This window comes from Ranitomeya imitator, chromosome 9 (genome assembly GCF_032444005.1).
Source record: "Ranitomeya imitator isolate aRanImi1 chromosome 9, aRanImi1.pri, whole genome shotgun sequence".
Lineage (NCBI taxonomy): Eukaryota > Metazoa > Chordata > Amphibia > Anura > Dendrobatidae > Ranitomeya > Ranitomeya imitator.
In genome coordinates, this window is record NC_091290.1 from 135,798,631 (window position 1) to 135,822,041 (window position 23,411).

Consider the following 23,411-nt stretch of genomic DNA (forward strand, 5'->3'; position numbering starts at 1 on the left):
TCCCAGAGTCCTCAGTGAAAGAAGTGGTGCATGGCCACAGCTCCATTCACTTCTATGGGCCAGTGTGAGCAGCAGCATGTATGTAAGTGAATGGTGCAGTGGTCATAATCACACGATCAGCGGGGGTCCGGACACATGATAAATGTTTTATATGGTGGTCTTTTTGGTTTGTAGCATATTAATTCTATGACTCCATGGGGCGGGGGTGGGTGCGGGGTCATAAGCTGACAGGTGATGGCTGTGCTATACTGCCTGTAACAGGAATTTACGCCGATCGCTGCTGTTTACCCACACGTCTGTCAATGTCTGCTATCGGCATTAAAGTGGCGCAATCCTGGTGGAACGTCCGTCTCTCGTAGCCCCAACAAACACAACAGAGGGGTCCTGACGTTCCCCTTTACGGTCGTCTTCGTATATAGTAAAATAGATCAAGCAATCAAAAAGTCAAATCTGAAAAATATAATAAAAAGTTAAATATATATATATTTATATAAAAAAATATATATATAAAAAAAGGAAAAATTATTATATTGGGTCTGTAAATAAGTCCGATCCATGAAAATATCACATTAGTCAAACCGTCCGGTCAATGCTGGAAAGAAAAAAAATTAATTAAAAGCAAAAAATGCAATATATAGAAATCAAAACGTCGTTAACTGTACCAAAATGGTAGGAATCATTATTATTATTTATTATTGTAAACAGTTTAACCCCTTAGTGACGGAGCCAAATTTTTGAAATCTGACCAGTGTCATTTTATGTGGTAATAACTCTACAACGCTTCAACAAAGCCCAGTGATTTTGAGATTGTTTTTTCGTGACACATTATACTTTATGATAATGGTAAATTTAGGTTGATATGCTTTATGTTTATTTATAAAAAATATCAGAAATGTGAAAAAAAGTTACAAAATTAGCAATTTTCAAACTTTGAATGATTATCCCTTTAATCCCGATAGTCATACAACAGCAAAACATTAATAAATAACATTTCCCACATGTCTGCTTTACAACAGCATCATTTGCAAAATGTTATTTTATTTTGTTAGCATTTTAGGAGGATTAAAAATGTAGCAACAATTTAAATTTTTTTCAAGGAAATTTACAAAATGTATATTTTTAGGGACCTATCCATGTTTGAAGTGAATTTGGGGGTCCTATATATAGGGAAATCCCCACAAGTGATACGATTTTAAAAACAGCACCCCTGACATATTGAAAACTGCAGTCAGGTTGTTTGTTAACCCTTCGGGTGATTTTCAGGAATTAATGCAAAATGGCATGAGAAAAATGAAAATGTGTATTTTTATCACCTAAATGCCACTAACTTCTGAACAGGTTACTACAGCCGTCAGACTCTAAGGCCGCTATTTGGTCATGAATTGCCATGGCAAACACCAGGACCACACAATCATGATCTGAGACCACCAATTGGGATAAAGAGGAAGCCCCCACAGTCTGTTAACCGTTTATAATGATGTAGTCACTATTGACAGCAGCATCTAAGGGGTTAAATAGATCTGGATGGTGCAAACACTGATCATGGCTGATGCAGCAAGTTGTCAGCTATAGTGGACAGCCGACAGCTACTGGATTGTCACCTGTATGGGGATATAAGTCTCTTATATCTCAGGTCAGTTAAAAGGCGTATTGACGGTCACTAAGGGGTTAAATTAAAAAATAAAGAGCATTAACGATAATAATAATAATGATGGAATTGCCCTTTAAATGAAGGCAACGCAGGAACTGGGCGGGTGCGGAGTGTGACAGGTGCCTGGCTACGTCATCACCCTGCGCCCTGACCGTGTAACCAGGTGACCTGCTGGGCGCCGCCCTCCTCTACTTCCGGGTCTGGCAGTGACGGGGCAATGTGCTGACGTCATCACTGACTGCCCTGGACGCTTGTCACTTGTGTCCTTCCGCTAGATGAGGGGAAAAAAAAAGAAAATAATTCCGGGCCAAGTAGAAGATTCCGTGTGAGCGGCTCGTCACTGCCGTCCATCTGCGGCGCCTTCGTCGTCTTCGTCTCGCGATTCCACTGTCGTTCCAGCCGGATCGCTTTACGGGACGTGTTTCCCAGCGGCTACACTAGGATCCTTCCGCACAGCCGCGGTGCTGCGGCCCATCAGCCGCCATTTTGGGTGTCCCGGAGCCGAGGAAATAGCAGCAGCACCGGGCGGTGAGTGACAGCGACACGGGGGGGGGGGGACTGTGAGTCTGTGACGGCTGGGGAGGCTCCTAGTGGGGGGCTGCTGACACCGGCAGGGGGCGTTGTGGCCCAGAAGGCAGGGGCAGAGGGTGAACCTGAGGTAACTGCCCCTCTCCCTGACCCCGGTGTCTGCTGCGGGACTACAACTCCCAGCATGTCCGATATTGTGTCCACTGTTGTATTATCCCTCTCCGTCTGTGAGTCATGTGACCGCGTCCCCTACATTAGGAAGGAGCCCACCCTTCCCCTTAGATTACAGCTTAACCCTTTCATTCCAGGGCAATTTTTTCCCTTTTTTTTTCTTTCCCTTCTTTTTTTTTTTTTTTTTCTTTCCTCGCAGAACCACAATTTCGCCATTTTCCGTCCCCGGCGCCGTATCTTGCGGGACCGCTTATAGTTTTGAACGTCGCCATTTTTTTTTTAAAATTTCACTGTCAAATGTACCGGAAAAAAACGTTAAAAAATTCCAAAGATGGGGTAAAAAAAGGAGTTACGCTCTTATTTTCTGAACCCCTTGTGTGTGGGGGGCTCATGTGTTTGTATAGATTGGACTTTTACAGATGGGAATGTTTTTTTTTCTTTATATGGACAAGGGGATAATATAATAATAATAATTTATTATTATTATTTTTTTAAATTCACTTTTTTTTAGTCCCCTTGATCCTGAGATCGCAGTATAAAGTGCGAATTCCGGGGTCCACTATGAGCCAGTGTGTGCGCGTCACAGGAGGACGTCAGCAGGTCCCCCGACACTTGTCAGTGCCTCAAAATCTCCATTATTGTGCCATTTAAATGCTGCCTTTAATGAGGTTAAAGGGGTTGTTTACTGCTAGGACAACCCCTGCTCGATCTGTAATACCCCCCCTCCTGTGTCGTTCCAGCGGTCCCGGGACTCTTAGGGTACGTTCACATTTGCGGTTTGCGCCGCAGCGTCGCCACCGCAACACAACGCATGCGTCGTGCGGCCCTATCTTTAACATTGGCGCCGCATGTGCATGCGTTTTGCTGCGTTTTTGTTTGCGTTGTGCGTTGCGGCGACGACGCTGCGGCGCACAACGCAAATGTGAACTTAGACTTATGCGATCGTTATGACCCGTGAACCCTGCCCCCAATCATCTTCGGCCTTAAAGGGATCCAGTCTTTCGATCCGGACAGCATGAATCCGAGTTTGGTTGCTGGATTGCAGCCAAGTGTATGAAACTCCTAGATAAAGAGGAGGCTGGTCTGGTGCTCCCGGCTATGCCCAGCCCCTCTACAGATGAGTGACGGGTCTCTCCCATGTGTGCACGGTGTAGGAGAAGACGCTGTCAGGACAGGGCTGATTCCTGACCACTATGTGTCATCACTTTGGCTTCTCCGGAGTTTTCTGTGACGCTTATAAATTCCAACAGAATGTGGATGGCGGATAATACGGGGTTTAATTTTTTTTAATGGGAGCTTTTCACATTGAACATGCAGTGTAATCTCTGGGAATGATGAGCAGATCACTTATGGTCTATGTGAGCCTGCTGGGCGACCCATGGGGGGATGTAATTTTGTTTTTATTAATTTTAGATATCTAGAAGGAGGAATGCAGAGAAAAGGTGATCTGTGGGGTAAAGTATTAACTAAGAGGAGTGGCAGGGTCACTGGATCTGTATTAGGGGGCAGTCAGACGACCATGTAAATCGGACGTCAATGCTCGGACTGGCCGGCGGCTTCATAGAAATAAATGCTCGGGTCAGGAGAGCCACCGGCCAGTCCGGTCTCGGTCCAATTTATATGGTTGTCTGACTGCACCCTTAGGGGTTTCCACCCCAGTCAGATTGGGAGCTTTAATTACACAGTCCCAGGATACAAGTCTCTGCAACACAGACAAGTCTCTCTTGCTTTATCTGGTGCAAAATAATGAAGCGTTGGAGGGTGCGAGAATTTAGGGAAGAATAGATTGAGGAGGAGGATCGATGATTACAGATAGGACATTGCTTGTTTGTCCAGGAGGCATGGGGTAGTGCCATGATGATGGCCGTGTAAGGTTCGTGGGAGGTATCATAGACGTCCAGGTACCTGGTGATGAGCTCACGGTCCCCGGATCAGCCCTCTGGGGAATCGCTACGTGGAGGAGATATTACATCAGTGTCTGCATTACACAATCACATTTTTACTTTTCTGAATTCTGTAAAGTTTTACAAAAAGTTTTTGACGTGATGACTTTGTTTCCCAGTCTTCACGGTTGTTTTTGCCGCTTGAGCATACATTACTATAAATGCAAAGTTGGGGCGGCAGTGATTCTGTGTAGCTATTCAGTCCGATTTAAAGGGATACTCCCATCTTGGATATTAAAGGGTTTTCTGCTTTTAGAAAACCCCTATCCCTTGGCTTTACTCACCCTCCCGGGTCCGGTGCTTTTAATTTCAGGAGGATATTTAGATGACCTCACTACATAGACACTTATTGATTTTAGTGGATGGATTGTAGTTCTTTACAATGAGAACTGGGATTAACCACTTCATTCCCCTGTTGGCTATAGTATCCCATGTTATTGGAGGGGGTCGGGTGTTGTGTATTTTTTTTTTCTTTCCGTTTGTTAATGCTTCCTTTATTCATGTTTTTCTGTGGCTCGCTCTGTGGGATACATTGAATGCATTTATTAGGCGTGAGCCGTCCTATGGATTAAGATTTTCAGCATGTAGCAAATACAGGAATCTTAAGACCCGCAGTCCAAGTAATGAGCCCTGGAATGTCCCCTCCAGTCTGGGGCGAGCACAAAGGGGTCTGGTTATTACATGGAGAGGCGATCTGGTGGAAATTCAGCTGTATGTTACTAAAGGGGTACAGGGAACTGCAGCAGGGTCCTGTGAAGAAGTGGAACTGGCACCGCGGGTCCATCTTTTTTTTGGGGGTTGGTGGGGTTCCCATAAGATAAACACCCCACCAATAAATTAGTTTATATGCAATCAGTTTAAGGGATGGAAACTTTTGGTGCTCCCATAAAAATGATAGGAGAGTGCGGCGCATTGCGCCACCAGCTCTAAAATGGCATTGAAAATCTTGTGATGGGTGCATCATTTATGCTTGCTCTTCTGACTAGGAGGTCTTAAAGGGATTCTCCGACATTACTCACGTCCACATAAAGAGGTGAGTGGTGTCGGCACGATACCTACCAGGCGTGTGCATGTCCTGTCCGGTATTGTGCCGGAGCAGCCCTTGTAACGTTCAGGACTCTAGGAAAGCTGAATGAGATTTGTTTGCATCCCGCTTTCCTAGAAATGGATATATATTTAGTGACTTCACAGGAGAAGGTGCTTATTTACTGGCGATCTGTATGATATGGGGAAATACTCTGTGACAGTAGCTGGCATGCACCATGGGCAGGGTCCTGGCATTGATTAGAGGGAGTGGTGTAGCAGCGGCAGCAATGCACTGATCTATGATTTGCAGTCAGGGAGTAGCTGACATGTAAATTCGTTTTGTAAGATGAAGTTTCCCCGGCTCTTCTGCTCTCAGATCCTGTCTCCCCGGCTAATTAACCGATAGGAAGAGGATCAGACGTCCTGCTACATCGGGAGCCGCGCTGCTCCGCCGGGATCTGCTGCGCACGGTTCACCGTAGGCTGCAGGACAAGGTTATAAAGTCACATTCCAGGCAGCGGTCCATGGAGGGCAGGAACGCAGGGTCCGGTTAATGGTAAAAGATTACTCCTCGGCTGATTAGTTTGGGGATTGGTAAACACCTCTCGCCTCCTGAAATCGTCTGAGGACCTTTTGTGCTAGGACGTGGGATTATAGAAGGCATTGAATGGTAGTCAGGGGGTAGTATCGCTCCCCGGCCTGTACTGCGGGGGTAACGTAGTTTTCCACTCTCGTGTCTTTATCAAAGACCTTGCGGATGGATAGAAAGCATCATCATCGTTAACTAAACAATGTGCAGATTTCTGATTTAATCCTTTTGTAAGATCTTCTCCGTGTCAGTGAATGGGACCGTTCATATTTGCATTCAGAGACTACTGAAGAAAAAACAACTCGCCCAGTGGGGTGTTTCCTACTAGATAATACCCTGAGCCCAAAAGGGAATCTGTAAGTTGTTTAATGCTTCCTAAATCTCCGCAGAGACCTTACAGTACATGAGGGGCACCCAGAGTACGGCTCATCACCCAAAAAAAGATTTACTTTTTTTACACTCCTTATGCTAATAAGCTGAGTTACCTTTAAAGGGTTTATTCCTCAAAAATCAAGTTATCCTATATTTTTGGTATAATGTGCTGATTTTTTTTTTTTTTCTTTTTGGGGTGGGACAGCTGGGATTTGGAGTTATTGGGGATCTGCGACTCTGAGAACGGGATTTTTACAGCCCTTTCCTAAATGGTGCGCGACCTCCACTCCATTCATTGACTATGGGACTAGTGATCAGCTTTTTCCGGCAGTCCCATAGATGATGAATGGAGCAAAGGTCTCACTCTGTTCCAGCTGGGCCTGCAGAGTCTAGTTTTGGGGGTCACGTCACAGCCATCTAATCCCCAATGATCAGCTTGATATTCTCTATCCAATGAATAGTGGATAACTTGCTTTTTTGGGGCGGGGAAATAAACTTTTAAATCTCTGTTCCTCCTTTGTGGCTGAAACAACGCACTTAAGTGACCTGGCCGATGTCCATATGACTTTGGAGGCATTGGCTTTTAAAGGGGTTTTCTGGAACAACCTATGTTATGACCCTATGTTTGTCAGTCTAATGAACTGGACTCCTGTATGATACCTGCCGATGTGATCGGTGCCAGATAACCCCTTTAATTGTGAAATTGTTCAGCTGTCGGCCACCACCTGTCACTTTGCTTTAGGATGCAGCATGGAGTCTCTGCCTGATGACATTGACATCTGCGATTGTTTCCTCAGTACATGTGAACTATAGGTATTGTAGTCTTCCATCACACATACTGCACAGCAATGAGTTGCAAATCCTCGAAGAAGAATTTGTCTGCACCCTGTCCTTATACTGGATGTTATTTAGGAGGAGTTAATATTTCCACAGTTGGCCAGTATGTAGTATATCTGGATTGGTGCATCTGTTAGATTCTTCCTACCTATTATGTAGATATTTAGGAGCGCTCATCAGTACCAGATCCCACTTTTCAGCCTGTTACAGCCCCCGCTGCTGCCGGGTGCCCACTGTGTAAAAAAGCCGCAACAGCACAATGCTGTTTGATGTATAGTGGCGGTTCTCGTACTGCAGTGCAGCTCCTAATTACTTCAATAGGAGTTGAGCTGCAGTACCTGAGAAGGGCCACTATAAATCTTATGGCGCTGTGTTATTGAAGTCTCTGTAGAAAACAACTGATCGTGGGGGTTTTGGGTGTCGGACCCCTGCTAATCTGATTTTGAAAAGCAATCTCGTGCACATGCTGAGTAAAAGGATGCGCCGTGCTTAAAGGGGTTATCTGATATTTTTGGCTTGATCGATATCGGATCAGTGGGGGTCTGACACCACTATCGATCAGCTGTCACCAGGTTCTCCTGTCACTATGTAGTGGTCACTCTCAGTTCCTGTTCACTGTAACGAGAGGGTAGGACATCAGTATTGGAGTCCTGGACATCCCATCTACGTTTGCACGGAGTTGCGTGTGTTTTTTTTTTTTTTTTCTTTATCCGTGAGGTCATCCTTCTTCACAGTCCTAATTAACCCCAATTTGTGCCCATAAACGGGTGCTCTGACCTCTGCCACTTCCACTGCTCAATCTCCACAGTTCTGGAATATTGAGCAGCAGGTCGATGGAGAAAGTGTAATCCGGACTGATCTGCAGCAGCCTCTGCTATTCCTCAGATGACACCGCTACGATATATGCAGACGAGACACCGTCTGTATTGCGTTACCGTCACTGGAAGGAGCACGCGACCCAAAAGTCTCAAGTTCCCGCAGATCCGCTCGCTCTAGAATTACCCTCCTTTCATTTCACGTGTTTCATTGTGCTTGATTTTTGTTGTCCCAAACTTTTTACTACTTTTCTTGTCTCCCTTTTTTAATTTATTTTTAATATCGCTGCTTGCAGTCAGTGAATGGAAAACCATTTCAAAGGCAGGCGGTTGCACCAAGGATCTCGGGTCACCTTCCTTGTGCAGTCTCTGAAGAACGGTGCCACCTGATAAAACGTTAGAACCCATTTTATTGCTTTTTTTTTCTTCTGTTCTCCTGGAACTGTGCCCCCTGTATACAAAACACATTCCCTCCTTCATTCCTGAAGAGATCAGACTGGTTATTTCTTGGTTCTGAATTCCTTACTGAACCTGATGGTGGAGAGCAGGCGTAAGAATGGCAGAAAGGTCCCCCATGTTTGCCTCTGCCTGCAGATTTTACTGCAGTTTTCCGTCCAGCAGCAAATGTCCTTGTGATGCAGATGTCAGATCTGCTGCTTGTTAGTTTGTTACTGCTTTTCATGGAGGATTTTACCCTTTTACGATGTCGAGCACAATTTGGTGCCTTCTCCTTTTTTCCGTCTTTGGATCAGTAGCCTATCAGTCCGGTGAAGATGCATACTCTCTTTACTTTATCTGTCTCGGGGTCTTTGCTGCTGGAGATGGATTACACTTGACAACAGGCAGTCAAGTTACACAGGAGGGAGACCCCCAGCGGTCGGCACTTTGGAGGGATTTTTATAGAAAGTGATTTGCAGATTCTCCCGTTTTCTGCTTCCCAAACCCCAGGAAAGACTGTAGGATTCATTGCAATGTCCATAGCCGTGCACATGAGGGTCAGTGTGGCTCATGTTACAGCGCTGCCATCGAAAAGGAGGAAAAGGGCTTCAGACGGCGACTTAAATATACATGACCGTCCATTGTGCAGCCTTCATTATTACAGGAGAGCGCTGCGGCCTCTGCCGGAACAGGTAACGAGAACGTGGATTTCAGAGAATGGTCCTGGAACACAGGACTCACTAATAAATTCTCGGGGTCAGACTTCTAAAGAACTACTATGGAACTGATGACCGATCTGTAAGAGTGGTCAGCAATATCAGATGAGTGGGGGCTGACATCTGCTGCCCCCACCGATCAGCTGTGACCTCGTCTGGATGTGCACACATCTGTACACTGCATTGTGGCCGATGGTGAGAATTGGCTCCTAATTTTAGGATGTCATAAATATCAGAAGCCTAGACAACCCCTTTAAATGATTTCACTGATCATATGCCATTACTTACATTAATTACTTTAAAGGTAAAACTTTCCCTTTAAGCGGAATAGGAAAATTCTTGGGCATTTTCTTAAAATCGAGCAACAATGCAAAAGCGCCTTAATTAAAAACATCAGTTTTGTGCTTACAGCTCCCATGCGGGGCTGTGTGTCGCCATGGTTACAGACTACAAACAGTCCTGTGTGTGGTCTGATCTGATCAGGGGCCGCCGTTCAGAGGCTTCATCTCCCTGCAGAATGAGGATAAATGAGCGGCCAGCGGACACGGCCGGCTGTGGGATGGGGGGTCCTTTTTTTTTAGGAGGATGGGGGTTGTCAGAACCAGGCAGCTATTACTTATTAAAGAGGGAATTTGGGCCAAACATCTGCATTGAGATCGTCTCATTAGCTCCTCCTGCAGGGGAAACGTGGTACTATGGTTCAATGCATGAGGGCTCTCCTCTGTCCTGAATCAAGGGGACATCTGTGTGGTGGGACCCCTTAAATGATGTCAGAAGGGGGTTCTGAAACAAGTCCACAGAAAGTGCGAAGGGCTTGTCTTGGCGAAAACAACTTCTCAAGAAAACGTTGACTCCAGACGTCCTGTAAAATGACAAAATCGGATAATACTCCACCCTCCCCAAGTCCAATATCAGCACTACACCTCTGCACCGGTCTGAATGTGACGTCACATTGACGGCTTATATTACCGCTGCAGCCAATTATGACTGGCTGCAGTGGCGGTGTGATCTCTTGACATGATCCCATAAAGGAAACCGAGCCTGCGCTGGGGACGGACGGGGACTATTATCTGACTTTAACGTTTCTGACAATGGTGAGCTCGCTGATTCATACATGTGCAGAGAGGAAGGCAGATCCTCCGACGTGACACTTGGTTTGGGGTACGAGCGCTACTTGCCGCAGGCACCTCTCGTGCATCCGGAGACTGACCTACGAATTATAGATAAGCGTACCCCTCCTAAGTCTATGTACAATCGCTGACTTAATTTTAGGCATTATATATACAATAAATGTATTTTCCGTACCTTCACCCTGCCTCACCCCCAGGGTCCAGTCTCCGGACGGTTCCACGCCGCACTCCACTCCTCTTCCGCTCCACCTGTTTAAGTTGCTGAGCTGTTTTTTTGTATGGCCCTCCCCTGTCCGGTTCCCATTCACCTGCATAGAAAGCTCCCCGGGGAGGGGCATCGCCTCTCTCGCCCTCTCTCTGTCTTAAGTCTGATTTAAACAGGGGAAGGGTGAAGAGGAGGAGAGCGTCGTGAAGCTTTGGGCCGATGGACTTGTTGGAGACGCTTTCAGACCTAGCAAGCGAAAAATGGAAGGTAAGGGAGTCTCCGCAGTAACAGCATCGCCTCCTTAGGCCAGTGGTCTGCAAATTGTGGCTACTGCCGAACTACTACTTCTGGGGCATGATGGGAGTTGTATTCTAGTGACACCTGGAGGCCACAGGATGTAGACCAAAGCCTCAGTCCATCACGTGATATTTTATCCCGTCCTTCACCACATTAGAGGACTGGCCCAATTTATAACAAGAGGGCTGTGCAGGAAAGCGGATACTAACTTGCTGCAAAACTACAACTCCCAACATGCCTTGCCAGTGGACACTTTTTTTCCCAGCAGATAGAGGGATACTATTCAGGGTGGAGCTAGATCGATAATTAAGGACTCATTAACACCTGCATTTTATTTTTATCGTTTCCTCTTTGAATGAGTTTTTGTCTCCTGTTTTTTTCCTTTTTTTTTTCTTTCTGCGGATGCAAATGTTTAGAACTTGCAGCTAAAATAATAATAATAATCTCCATTTGGATCCATTGTATCCTGCTTCATGTAGAAATATCGCCAAAAATGAATGTGAATTAAATTGATACAGGACGGATTGCTAATATGGAGCGAGTCCTTAAAGGAGTTTTCCAGTGTGTTTGGGAAACCCAGTAAAGTTCCTTCGATGGTTAATCCCCTTGCGCTTTCCCATGGCCACTGCCCAGGAAATGGCTCTGGGCTACCAACGTGGCTGCTGGACCATCGCCTTCGTGTGTAGGAATGAATGAGTTCCTACCTGTGAGGGTCCGCTCGGCATTGCCCATCTATACTGTGTGGTGTCCGTATTGTAGTGGTCATAATAAGAGGTTTGTCTTTTGCAACTTTGCCTCTTAAGTAATGGTCGGCTTTTCTTTTTTTTTTTTTTTAAGCTCGGCCGGCAGGTCGATGGGTCACGCCCGTGGGATAGGAGATGCTCGGGCTCCATGCCTGCTGTTTGTACAGTGAGGTGTGGCAGTTTCCATGGACCCTGATCTATAATGACCAGAGCCGCTGTTCCTGGAAGAAAAAAAAAAAATCCAGTCGGCGGCGTTCATCCACGAGTATCGTGTACCATTTCACACAAGCCGCGCTTTACAGCACGCTGCGCAGTAGTTTTTTTTAAGTTTCAACACTTTTCTTTAGTTTACAGCTCATTACCTTGGTGACCAACCACCGCATGCTTATCAGCAGAACCAGTACAGAGCAATACGGGCTCTTATCTATTGAGCTTGTAAACGCTAAATTGAAGCTGGGCAAGATCTTTAGTGCGGAGTTTACAAGCTAGACAGCGTCGGTGGTCGGTTTCCTAGGCAACCCGCTGTAAACAGGAAAAGTGTTCATATCTCAAGAAGGGCTGCAAATTTGTAATAAACAGTAAATTGGAAAAGTGCTTTGTTTTACATGCACTTATGTGACAAAAAGTATCTACGAAGACGAGAATAGCCCTTTAAATTAACACTGATGTAGCAGAGCTGCGTTTGTGGTGCAGCACAGTTTGATGATTGACTTGAATAGTGCACAATTAAAGTGTTGTGCCCAAATGATGGCCCATCGTTATGCGAAGCCATCACTCTGTGATTAGTGTGGATCTCCTCAATCTTCCTTTGATTCAGTGCTTTGATAGCATGTTATACATACATACATACATAGTAAGGAATTACTGCACTTTCCCATTCACCTTGAGTGCTGCAGTTCCCTTGCACAGCCTCAATAGGATGGGAGGCGCTGTGCTTGAAATAATGCAATTCTTAATCTCAGGATCAGAGGGGTCTTAATGTACAGCTGAGATCAGAGAGAACTCAGATCCGGGCTGCGGAACCCTACTGCAATCTATAGTGACCGTCCCTCTGCTGTTCCTCCTGGAAACGTATGAATAGATTGACAACTGAGTATTGGTTGTTCACCTGACAACTAGACACTGCCTGGTCATTGCTGACCGTGTTTTTAAGTAATGGCGTCTGTGTTTCCTGCAGAGGATGCCGGCCCCTATCAGACTGCGGGAGCTGATCCGCACCATCCGGACAGCGCGCACACAAGCCGAGGAGCGGGAGATGATCCAGAAGGAGTGCGCCGCCATCCGCTCATCATTCCGGGAGGAAGACAACACGTATCGCTGCCGCAATGTGGCCAAGCTGCTGTATATGCACATGCTGGGGTATCCCGCTCATTTTGGCCAGGTAAGCCCATTGACAACACATGCAAACTGCACTATCTGTACCAAACCAGGCAGACTCTTGTCACTTGCCGTTTTGGTTATAATTTGACTAATGGTTACTTGGGTTATTTCGGTGCATTATACAGCGGACATCCTCCTTCGAACAGCAGTGACCGGAGCTCACTCCCATTGCTGCTGTTTAACCATATAGTGCCACTGACAATCTCTCCAAGCAGCATTTAAATGGTTCTGATATTTGTGTGCCCATCAGCTCCCATGTGACACAGTTGTGGCATGGAGGTGAGTTACATGGCAGTCAGGGGCCAACCAAAGGCCCCAGTCACCGCCATCTTTGTACTCCCATGAATTCCAGTTTACAGATGGGCTTCATAGGAGATCGTCTTTTTGACTAAGGCTACGTTCACATTTGCATTCTGCCGGGCTTCGTCGGAAAGAGATTTTACGGTGAGTACACAAAAATCTCCTTTTTTCCGCGAAAAAAACGCATCGTGGTAAAAAATGCAGCATGTTCATTAATTTTGAGGATTTTTTGCGGATTTCCCACTATATTATTGCATTGGGAATCTCCAGAAAAATCAGCCAAAAAAAAACGCGCAAAAAACGCATGCGGATTTCTTGCAGAAAATGTCATGTTTTGCTCAGGAAATTTCTGCAAGAAATCCTGAACATGTGCACATAGCCTTAAAACAGTAGCTCTCCATTAAAAAATAAAGCCCCTTCACATCTGTTGAAAAATGATAAAAAAAAAAAGGGGGGAGGAAAACCAAGAATTGACCTGATGATGGAGGGGTTATCCATCCACTACACATGTAGCAGAGGATTGTGCATTCATCAGGGGCGCCCACTCTTATTTTTAAGCCTTTTGTTCTTCGGGTCATCACCTGTCGGATTGTTTGCCCTACGATCCAGTTTGTGTTCATTGCAGCTTTGCTCCCACATCTTTCCTCCAGGGATGACACAGACCCTGAATTGAATTGTTTGTTTTTCCTCTGCAGCTCGAGTGCTTGAAGCTCATCGCCTCTCAGAAATTCACAGACAAGAGGATCGGTTACCTGGGTGCTATGCTCCTGCTGGATGAAAGACAAGATGTCCACCTGCTGATGACCAACTGCATTAAGAAGTAAGGCCTAAAACAGGGGAGCGACCATTGGCTGATTGCTGCTGTCATCTCCTAACGCACATGTGCCCATGGCCCGCTGAGATCAGTAGTACCCAACCCCCGGCACTGATGACACGGGCTTTCTCCAAGATGGATGCATTCGTGTATCCCCCTACGTGTGATGCTGTTCATAGCTTTCAGGGTCTGTGTAGAATTTATGTACCTTGTGATAAACTAAGGATGTGACGCACTGGTGGTCCGTGCTGCACTGGAAGCCATGCTGTGAATGTTCTTCTGTCACTTCACCGCTGCGGCCTGTGTTTGGCTGCAGCAGTCAGGTGACTAGAATAGCACCTCATCGGATATTTGATCGTGGCACAGATCAGTTTCCTCCTAGCACGTTTCTAACCGATGGGGCATGCTGCAGATTTGCAAGTATCAGACCTTTCAACTCCTGTCGCCATCACCAGACATGTCGTCTAAGGACAGCCATACCCGTGGTAATCATATTTTTAAGTTTTCACATCAGAGCGACGTCTCATTAATTTCAGAGGGCAAATAATCTGCAGACAGATGAAGCTGAATCCCATGGTGGCCGCTCTCCATGTTTTCATTCCCAGCGCAGCCAAACGAATGAGCTGAATCGCTCTACTTGTCCATTGTTGTCTTTCGTTGGTCTCATTATAGGTAGGAGACGAGACTAAGAGCCGGGGCTGTAACTGGAGAAAGTAAGATCTAGTGACACGCAACACTGGAAAGGGAGCTAAAAAAAAGTGCAGCAAATTGCAATATTTCTACTGTAAAATATACAGAGAGCAGCTGACCTATAGAGAATCCGTGCAGTGTGTATTTGTACGCACATTGCATGTTTTAGGTTTGGAGATTTTTTTTTATTTATATATTTATTTTGCCTAGTGACCTGCAAACTGAGAAGGAATCACAGAGGCGAGAATAAATAAATGCATTCATGGTCTATCCCTTCTACTGAATTCAGTGGGAAAACCCGCTATAAGGGGGCCACATTGGGGATGGGATCCCCCCCCCATCCCTAATGACGGGTGCACTTCTACAAAGCAGCATTGAGCCCCAGTGTAGATGAGGTTCAGTATCTGTACGCTGCGCTGCTTGGTCACATCATGACCTGTCTGCGTTTGGTATTGGGAAGCTTGTAATCTTGTTTTTTTTTTTGCCTCGCTGTATAAATATCCTCTGATTTGTGTGATATCATACTACGTGGGTGATCTATGGAGAAAACAGCAGCGGCTGAGTAATCGCTCCCGTTCCTGCATCTCTGCTGTTCTCTGGCTCTAAGCTGAACTTTCATTAAAGCTTTAACACAAGGATGTGATTATTGGGGTCTGCGTGCATCGTCCCACTGGTGATAGACAGCACGTCACAGTTGGCTCAGTGTTTGTCCCTCATACACATGCACGCTCGGTTACTGGAACCTATATCCTTCTCTCTCTTAGTGACCTAAATCACAGCACTCAGTATGTGCAGGGTCTGGCGCTGTGCACGCTGGGCTGCATGGGATCCTCCGAGATGTGCAGAGACCTTGCGGGGGAGGTAGAGAAACTTCTGAAAACGTCCAATTCCTACCTGCGCAAGAAGGTAAGTGCACAAAGCGCTCGTCGTTGTGGATGGGTTAAGAAAATGCACGTTCAGATGAGGGCAGACTTGTAGCATGCACAGTCTACAGTGCCGTGGCATGCTGGGAGTTGTAGTATTGCAGCAGCTAGGCTGGCCACCGCCATATTAGGGAATTTACAATTTGCTCTGTACTTGTCTCTGCAGGCCGCATTATGCGCAGTTCACGTCATCAGAAAGGTCCCAGAGCTTATGGAAATGTTCCTACCTGCTACGAAAAACCTGCTGAACGAGAAAAACCACGGTATGTGCGAGCGACATGATGACATGTGTGGCGATTACTCAGGTGCCCATATTCCTGCGTTACTTTCTGTACCTTTATTTCATTTTAGTACATTTTATTTTCATGGCTTTTTACAGGAGTGTTGCATACCTCCGTGGTGCTCCTGACCGAGATGTGTGAGCGGAGCCCCGACATGTTGACACATTTTAGGAAGGTAGGTAGCCTGTCTTTATTTTTATTGCTGGTTCTGATCCTTTTCACCTTGGCAAGCCTTTGGGGCAGATTTAGTAACTTATCACTCTATGATGGATATGTCTATCCTAAGCACTGGTATGTTAACGCCCCATAAGGGATATTTAGTGCTTTTCTTGCTGCAGGAGCCCAGCTAATACCACGGGGGTAGGTAAGAATGCCAGTCCCCACAGTTTAAGCCACTAGGTACCTTGGTTAACAGCGACCGCAGCATCTAGGCCGTTAGTCAGGGAGGAAGCTCCCTCTGTTGTCGGCCTACTGGCCCATTCATCCTGGCGTTCTCAAATGCATTGCCATTGCAGTTGGGAGTCTAACAGGGACCCCATTACTGCCCTCTGCCCCCCAAAAAAAGTTTAGTTTTTCAGTAACCCAAAATGGTATCATTTTAAAAATACATTTTATCTTGCTAAAAAAAGACTGTCCTTAAGGGTTTAATTTTACCTTAAGTTTAGTAATATACCACCATTACCCTCTGTATGATTGGTCTGATGCAGCTTTTCCTTATGTCATGTTTTGGTTGGCACCAAAATATTGCTGCACGCCATTAATCTGGGGATATATTTTATAAGACACGTCTGTATGTGTACTGTAGGTGAGTGGTACGGATTGTGGTGTATGCTATATATGAGGGTTGTGCTGCCTGTAATGCTACATATATGTACGGACAGCACAGCTCAGGCTCCGCTGTTGCCTCTTCCTAACACCTGCTTCCTGTCTTTTGCTCTCTACCTTTTTCGGATCCTGCGGTTAGAATGAGAAGGTAAGCGTCATTAGATGTTTATGTCTATTTAATCATAGAAATAAAATCTTCCCCGTGCACTGTGTTTTATCACTAAACTTTTCCTCTTTGCACTGATTATTACTTTGCCTGTCTTGTGATGCCGTAGCGCAGAACTCTCCAGCCTGGGTCTCTGTAGTCGTTGCAGGACTTCAACTCCTTGCGTGGAGCTACGACTGTCAGGACATTCTGAGAGTTGTCGTTTTGCAGCAGCTAGAGAGCTGCAAGTTGGAGACTATTGCTGTAGTGTAACACGGGCTGTGTAATTCTGGCTCCACGGGCCCCTAGTAGCTTTGTAGTGTCCAGTTTGCACATCGGTGACCGTATTGTGTCTGTTTGGTGGGAGAGCATTGGCTTGGGGTCGTTAACGCTGTCCTCTATTTCCACAGCTAGTTCCTCAGCTAGTGCGTATCCTTAAGAATCTCATCATGTCCGGGTATTCTCCTGAGCACGACGTGTCTGGCATCAGTGACCCTTTCTTACAGGTGAGCGTGAACTTGCCAGGAGGTCGGCCGGCTTCTAATCTTAGAATATTGGCACAGATATAGAGAGGGCAGGATGCGGGGACACGGACTGTGAGTAATTGTACCAAGAGTATAAAAGCAAGCGGTTTAGGCTTCTAGTCACCTTGCCGTCAGGGTAAGATGTCCAACTTTACCATCCTTTTTTTTTTTTTTTTTTTTTCCTGCTTTCGTCTGTGTCATTGGGGGACACAGACATTTTGGTTTAATGTCGCTGCCACAATGAGGTGGACGACGGAAAGCCGTGGCATCTCTTTGGCAGCATCGTGCAATACGGGATCCTGCAGCATCTGACATTTAATTTTTTTTTTCTTTATGTCTTCTAGGTCCGAATACTGAGACTTCTCAGGATTCTTGGTCGAAACGACGATGACTCTAGCGAAGCAATGAATGACATCTTGGCCCAGGTCTGTGGATGCAGCAGAGTCGTAGCCGCCTTATTAAGTCTGCTTAATGTTTTGAAATGGAATTATAGGGTTATTCTCAACATTAAGTCATCGCCGTTGCACAGAAGGGGCAGTAACTTAAAAGTTCGTTGAGAGTCTGACCCCAAATGATCCGGATAATCAAGCTTTTAAATTTCCTGTTGGATTGCTACCTCTCCATTCTTATATATCCATTCTATAGGACTGTTGGAGATAACCAAGTATAACACTTGGCTCTTTTCCTGGCAGTTCGATAGAAAAGAAATAAAGCGGTGGCACATTTATGGCTATGGCTCCATATTGACAGTTCGGTTCTCCAGATCGGTGCAGAGTCTCATAGTAGGACTTTTCACTAATTTGCAAGTTATCATAACTTTTAATGTTGGGAATATCCCTTTAAAAAAAGAGAAATATATTCGTGTCTATATCCTCTCCCTTCCTACACTATCTATACATATAAATACCTTCAGCGCCGCTCCATGTGCTGGGATAGTTAGAGAAGCAGTTGCCTCACACCTCTGGTATTGCTTAGGTCTCAGGGAAGGATCAGACGGGTTGCAATCGGCGCCTCTAACCCTTTACCCAACTGAGGACTAGTCTGTCTCACTGTCCTCCCGTGTATGGGATTGTCAGCGGATCCCAGGATCGGCTTGCATACAAGATTTTAATAAGCAATTTTTTTTCCTTTCAGGTTGCAACAAACACAGAGACCAGCAAAAACGTTGGCAACGCAATTCTGTATGAAACAGTCCTAACGATCATGGACATAAAATCAGAAAGTGGCCTGCGGGTATGTATCTGGGCAATCACGGTTATATTTCTGACACTTTCCCCTTCCGCTAATATTCAGTAATGATGAGATTTCCATTCTTCTTTACTTCACACTCCTACAAATGGTCCCTGAACTGATTGTTCTTGGGCAGAACAACTTTTGATTCTAGGAATAATAATCCTTTATGTTCTGTGCCTCTTTTTTAGTTTATTTTTTTACACTGGACCTTCTGTCCGCTATTTTGCTTAACCCATTCATGGCACATGATGTCTGTTAACCTGTTAAATCCTGCTGTCAATCTGACAGTGGGATTTAGCACACGTTGGTGGGATTCACATCATTCCACCCTCCCTTTGGCGTGATCAGAGTGATCTGATGGGTTGTGATGAAAGATGAGGGTCTCCTGAAGACCCCTGTGCCTGTCATTACAATACTCCTGTGAACGCTGACTCGTGGCTGGCATTCATAGGAGATCATGATTTCAAGCTATGTATAGCAAAAGCGATTAGATGATCGCAGCTTCAAATATCCTAAGGGGACTGAAAAAGTGAAAAAATAAAAATATGAAACAAAATAAAACCAGTTCAAATACCCCCACATTTTGCCCCATTGAAATTAAAACAATAAAAAAAAAACATTTACTATCGCTGCATTCAGAATTGTTTTATCAAAATATAAAGTAAATTAATCCAATCGGTAAACAGCAAAACGAGAAAAAAAAAAGTGAAAATTCTGAATTATGCTTTTTTTTTTTTTTTGGTTGCTGCAACATTGCAATAAAATGTAATAAGTGCTCAAAATATCATATCTATTTACGGTGGATGGGGGGTTCATGTCCCTCCTACATTATATCAGAATAGAGGATGTCCGGGTAAATTTGATAAAATCTGGGATAGATGGAACTCCTCCCACCTTACTCAATAAAATCATAGTGATTTCATATCAGTGTAAAGAGTTAGATTTATTTTTCTGGAAACATTGCACAGAAAAAATATAATGCATAATATTAAAGGACGAAATGGTAGTTAGTATAGATATAGTTGTAGAAATAGTTTAGGAACTTTACATTTTCATGGTTCCATGTTTTTTTATTTATATGGTTCACATGAAGCAAATGATTCGATATACACTTTTTACTGTTCTTTGAAATTTCATAGATTGTAAACATCGTTCTGGATTTAATTAAGAATATATGTTTCACTCTGTTCTTATAATGCATATAATGTACTAGATGATGGCCCGATTCTAATGCATCGGGTATTCTAGAATATGTATGTATGTATATAGCAGCCGCGCAGTATATAACACAGGCCGCGCAGTATATAACACAGCCCACGCAGTATATAACACAGCCCGCGCAGTATATAACACAGGCCGCGCAGTATATAACAGCCCGCGCAGTATATAACGCAGGCCGCGCAGTATATAACACAGGCCGCGCAGTATATAACAGCCCGCGCAGTATATAACTCAACCCGCGCAGTATATAACGCAGCCCGCGCAGTACGTGACGCAGGCCGCGCAGTACGTGACGCAGGCCGCGCAGTACGTGACGCAGGCCGCGCAGTACGTGACGCAGGCCGCGCAGTACGTGACGCAGGCCGCGCAGTACGTGACGCAGGCCGCGCAGTACGTGACGCAGGCCGCGCAGTACGTGACGCAGGCCGCGCAGTACGTGACGCAGGCCGCGCAGTATGTGACGCAGGCCGCGACCAATCAGCAACGCGGGATTTCCGTGACAGACAGACGGAAGTGCCCTTTAGACAATTATATAGTAGATGGATGTGTGCTATATTGTGTGCAACAATAACAAGTACAAGTGTGTATATTGTACAATTTTACTTTGTGGTTAATAAACGAATTTAAAAAAAAAAATCATATCTATCCGAAAATGGTATCAATAAATACATCAGCTCAGGGTCCAAATGAAACCCTCACCCAGCCTCAGATCCTGTAAAAATTAGAATGCTGCATGTCTCGGAAAATGGAGACAAAAGCAAAAAGCTATATGTTTGGTATCTGTGTACTTGTACTGACCTGGAGAATCATAGTGCCCCCTAAGTTTTACCGTATAGTGAATAAAAAAAACAAAAACAATTGTGGGATTTCACATATTTTGCAATTTCACCGCACTTAGATTTTTTTTCTTCTTCATGTTTTCCACTACACTATATGGTAAAATAAGTGGTGTCATTCAAAAGTACGATTTGTCCTGCAAAAAATAAAACCCTTATACGGCCATATTGACGGAAAAATAAAGTAATGGCGCTGGGAAGAAAAAACAAAAATATGGGGTCGAGTAACTACAACGCTGCCCTATTCACTAAAATGTTTTGTGTTGGCTGCTCCGACTTCCGATCCTTCGCTCTTGACAATTATTCCACGTTTTACATCTCCCCCATCAATTGTTGTGCAATAGCACGGTGGAAGCAAACAATAAGATATACACTTGTGCCTCGCCTCTCGTTCCCCTCCGTTATATTTGTCTTCCGTAGTCCCAACATTTTTTCTTTTTCTTTAGGTTTTAGCAATTAATATCCTGGGACGGTTCCTATTAAATAACGATAAGAATATTCGGTGAGTACACGTCACAGCAACATGGTCGCAAGAAAATGTGACAGCATGGATGCGGTTTGGATCATGGCGATGTCTCGTTTGTGTCCCCTCACAGCTATGTGGCTTTGACGTCTCTACTTAAAACCGTACAGACGGATCACAACGCAGTCCAGAGACACCGCAGCACCATCGTGGACTGTCTGAAGGACCTGGACGTCTCCATAAAGAGGTAGGAGCTGATTATTACATCTTGGACCTCCGTGGTATAGATGCTGATCGGAGGGATTGACCTATGATGATTTCTGAGTGATCCATCGGCTGAGCTCCAATGCTGACACCAATATCTGAACACGTCCCGAGCTGTCTTTGTATTGGCAGCTGTTTTCCTTTTTTCTGTATGGAGACATTACTGACCCCTTTGGTAAAACCTCTTGTTTTCTAGGCGAGCCATGGAGCTGAGCTTTGCATTAGTCAACGGCAATAACATCCGTGGTATGATGAAGGAGCTGCTTTATTTCTTGGACTCCTGTGAACCCGAATTTAAATCCGATTGTGCATCAGGCATTTTCTTAGCAGCTGAGAAGTAAGTGATCTATGAAGGACTTGAACTGCGCACCACAAAATGCCGGAGGTTATATATATTCATATTTCTTACAGATATGCTCCCTCGAAGCGATGGCACATAGACACTATTATGAGAGTCCTTACTACTGTAAGTATAATGATTAGATTCACCGCGCCGTAAATTCGCTGCGCTTTTATCAAATATATATATTTATATTTTTATACTGGTGCCTCTGTATGGAATATAACAGCCAGATTTGCCGAAAATCAGTTCTGTGTCGATCTCCAGATGATTTCTCTCACTAATCTGATATGGTCTCGTTTTGTACTTGCAGGCTGGAAGCTACGTACGGGACGACGCCGTTCCTAATTTAATTCAGCTCATCACTAATAGCAATGAGATGCATGAATACACTGTACAGAAACTCTATAAAGCTATTCTAGAAGACATCTCCCAGGTAGGCAGCCATGCTCCTGCCTATGGAGAGTTCGTAGACATTTATGACAATTCGACAGGATATGCTGTAAATGTCTGAAATATGCAGGTGCTACTTCTGGAACCCATACTTACCCCCGACCCCAATCCTGGTGTTAATCCGGCTGGATCCGTTAGTCACTTCATCATGCAGGATGGGGGACTGTGATTGCCTGCTCTGAAGAAATAGGGGTGTCCGCCAGATGTGAACAATGAATGATGTGTACAAATCCACTACAGGGACGAGACCTTATTGTTAGACTAAGGCATAATTCATACGTCCATGCTTTCTAACGGACTGCACGGCAGTCATGTGCTTCACATCACAGTCCCATTCATTGACGTATGTGTGGTCCTCAAATTGGACCAAATAGTAATATGTCTCCCCTTTTTTTGGAGACCAAAGTTTCCTCTCAAAATACCCACCCCCTCTTCCAAAAAAACTAAAGTTGACACTCTTGAAAATGTTCCTGACAATGAAGTATTTCTCCCATCACACATGTTTTGTTATACACATGTTTATTTCCTTTGTGTGAATTGGAGCAACCCAAAAATAGAGAAAAAAAAAAAGGTAAATTAGACATCATTTCGCTCAAAACCAAAAACCCGCTTGACAACATTTTTGGCACCCTTATTTTAATATTTAGTTGCACATCCTTTGGAATAAAAACTGCAATTGCTTCCTATAACCATCGATAAGCTTCTTGCACCTCTCATCTGGTATTTTGGACCACTCTAGTTTTGTAAACTGCTCCAGGTTTCCCATATTTTAATATCTCTCCACTGGTGATCAATGGGATTTAGATCTGGACTCATTGCTGCCACTTCAGAACTCTCCAGCGCTTTGTTTCCATCCATTTCTGGGGGCTTCTTGAAGTATGTTTGGTGTCATTGTTCTGCTGGAAGACCAAGGGCATAGGACACAATGCCAGTTTTCTGACATTGGGCACTACATTGCCACTCAAAATACTTTGGCAATCTTCAGATTTAATGATGTCTTGCACAGTCAAGTCACCTAGTGCCAGAGGCAGCAAAACAACCCAAAAACATCTCTGAACCTCCACCATATTTGACTGTAGGTAGTGTGTTCTTGTCTTTGTAGCCCTCATTCCATTTTTGTTAACAGTAGAATAATATGCTTTACTTAAAAAGCTTTATCATGGTCTCATCTGTCCACAAGACACTTTTCCAGAAGGATTTTGGCTTACCCCTGTACATTTTGGTAAACTGAAGTCTATTTTTTATTTTTGTGTCAGCA

At 44.8% G+C, this 23,411-nt stretch overlaps 1 protein-coding gene across 3 annotated transcripts in view; it reads left to right on the forward strand.

Moving 5' to 3' along the window:
* Window positions 1–1,856: 1,856 nt before the first annotated feature.
* Window positions 1,857–23,411, forward strand: part of AP1G1 (adaptor related protein complex 1 subunit gamma 1) — a 34,495-nt gene continuing 12,940 nt past the window's right edge. The window contains exons 1-14 of one of the 3 annotated variants that reach the window (XM_069739126.1): window positions 1,857–2,179; window positions 12,639–12,842; window positions 13,837–13,961; window positions 15,410–15,551; window positions 15,735–15,831; window positions 15,948–16,024; window positions 17,230–17,325; window positions 17,688–17,768; window positions 18,478–18,576; window positions 21,080–21,135; window positions 21,230–21,343; window positions 21,557–21,697; window positions 21,772–21,826; window positions 22,014–22,136. In XM_069739126.1, the coding sequence (XP_069595227.1) occupies window positions 12,642–12,842; window positions 13,837–13,961; window positions 15,410–15,551; window positions 15,735–15,831; window positions 15,948–16,024; window positions 17,230–17,325; window positions 17,688–17,768; window positions 18,478–18,576; window positions 21,080–21,135; window positions 21,230–21,343; window positions 21,557–21,697; window positions 21,772–21,826; window positions 22,014–22,136 (1,407 nt within the window). In that variant the 5' untranslated portion in view covers window positions 1,857–2,179; window positions 12,639–12,641. Of the gene's footprint in view, window positions 2,180–5,764; window positions 5,876–10,607; window positions 10,689–12,638; window positions 12,843–13,836; window positions 13,962–15,409; window positions 15,552–15,734; window positions 15,832–15,947; window positions 16,025–17,229; window positions 17,326–17,687; window positions 17,769–18,477; window positions 18,577–21,079; window positions 21,136–21,229; window positions 21,344–21,556; window positions 21,698–21,771; window positions 21,827–22,013; window positions 22,137–23,411 lie in introns of those variants that run through there. The other 2 variants (XM_069739125.1, XM_069739124.1) reach the window with 2 other exon arrangements.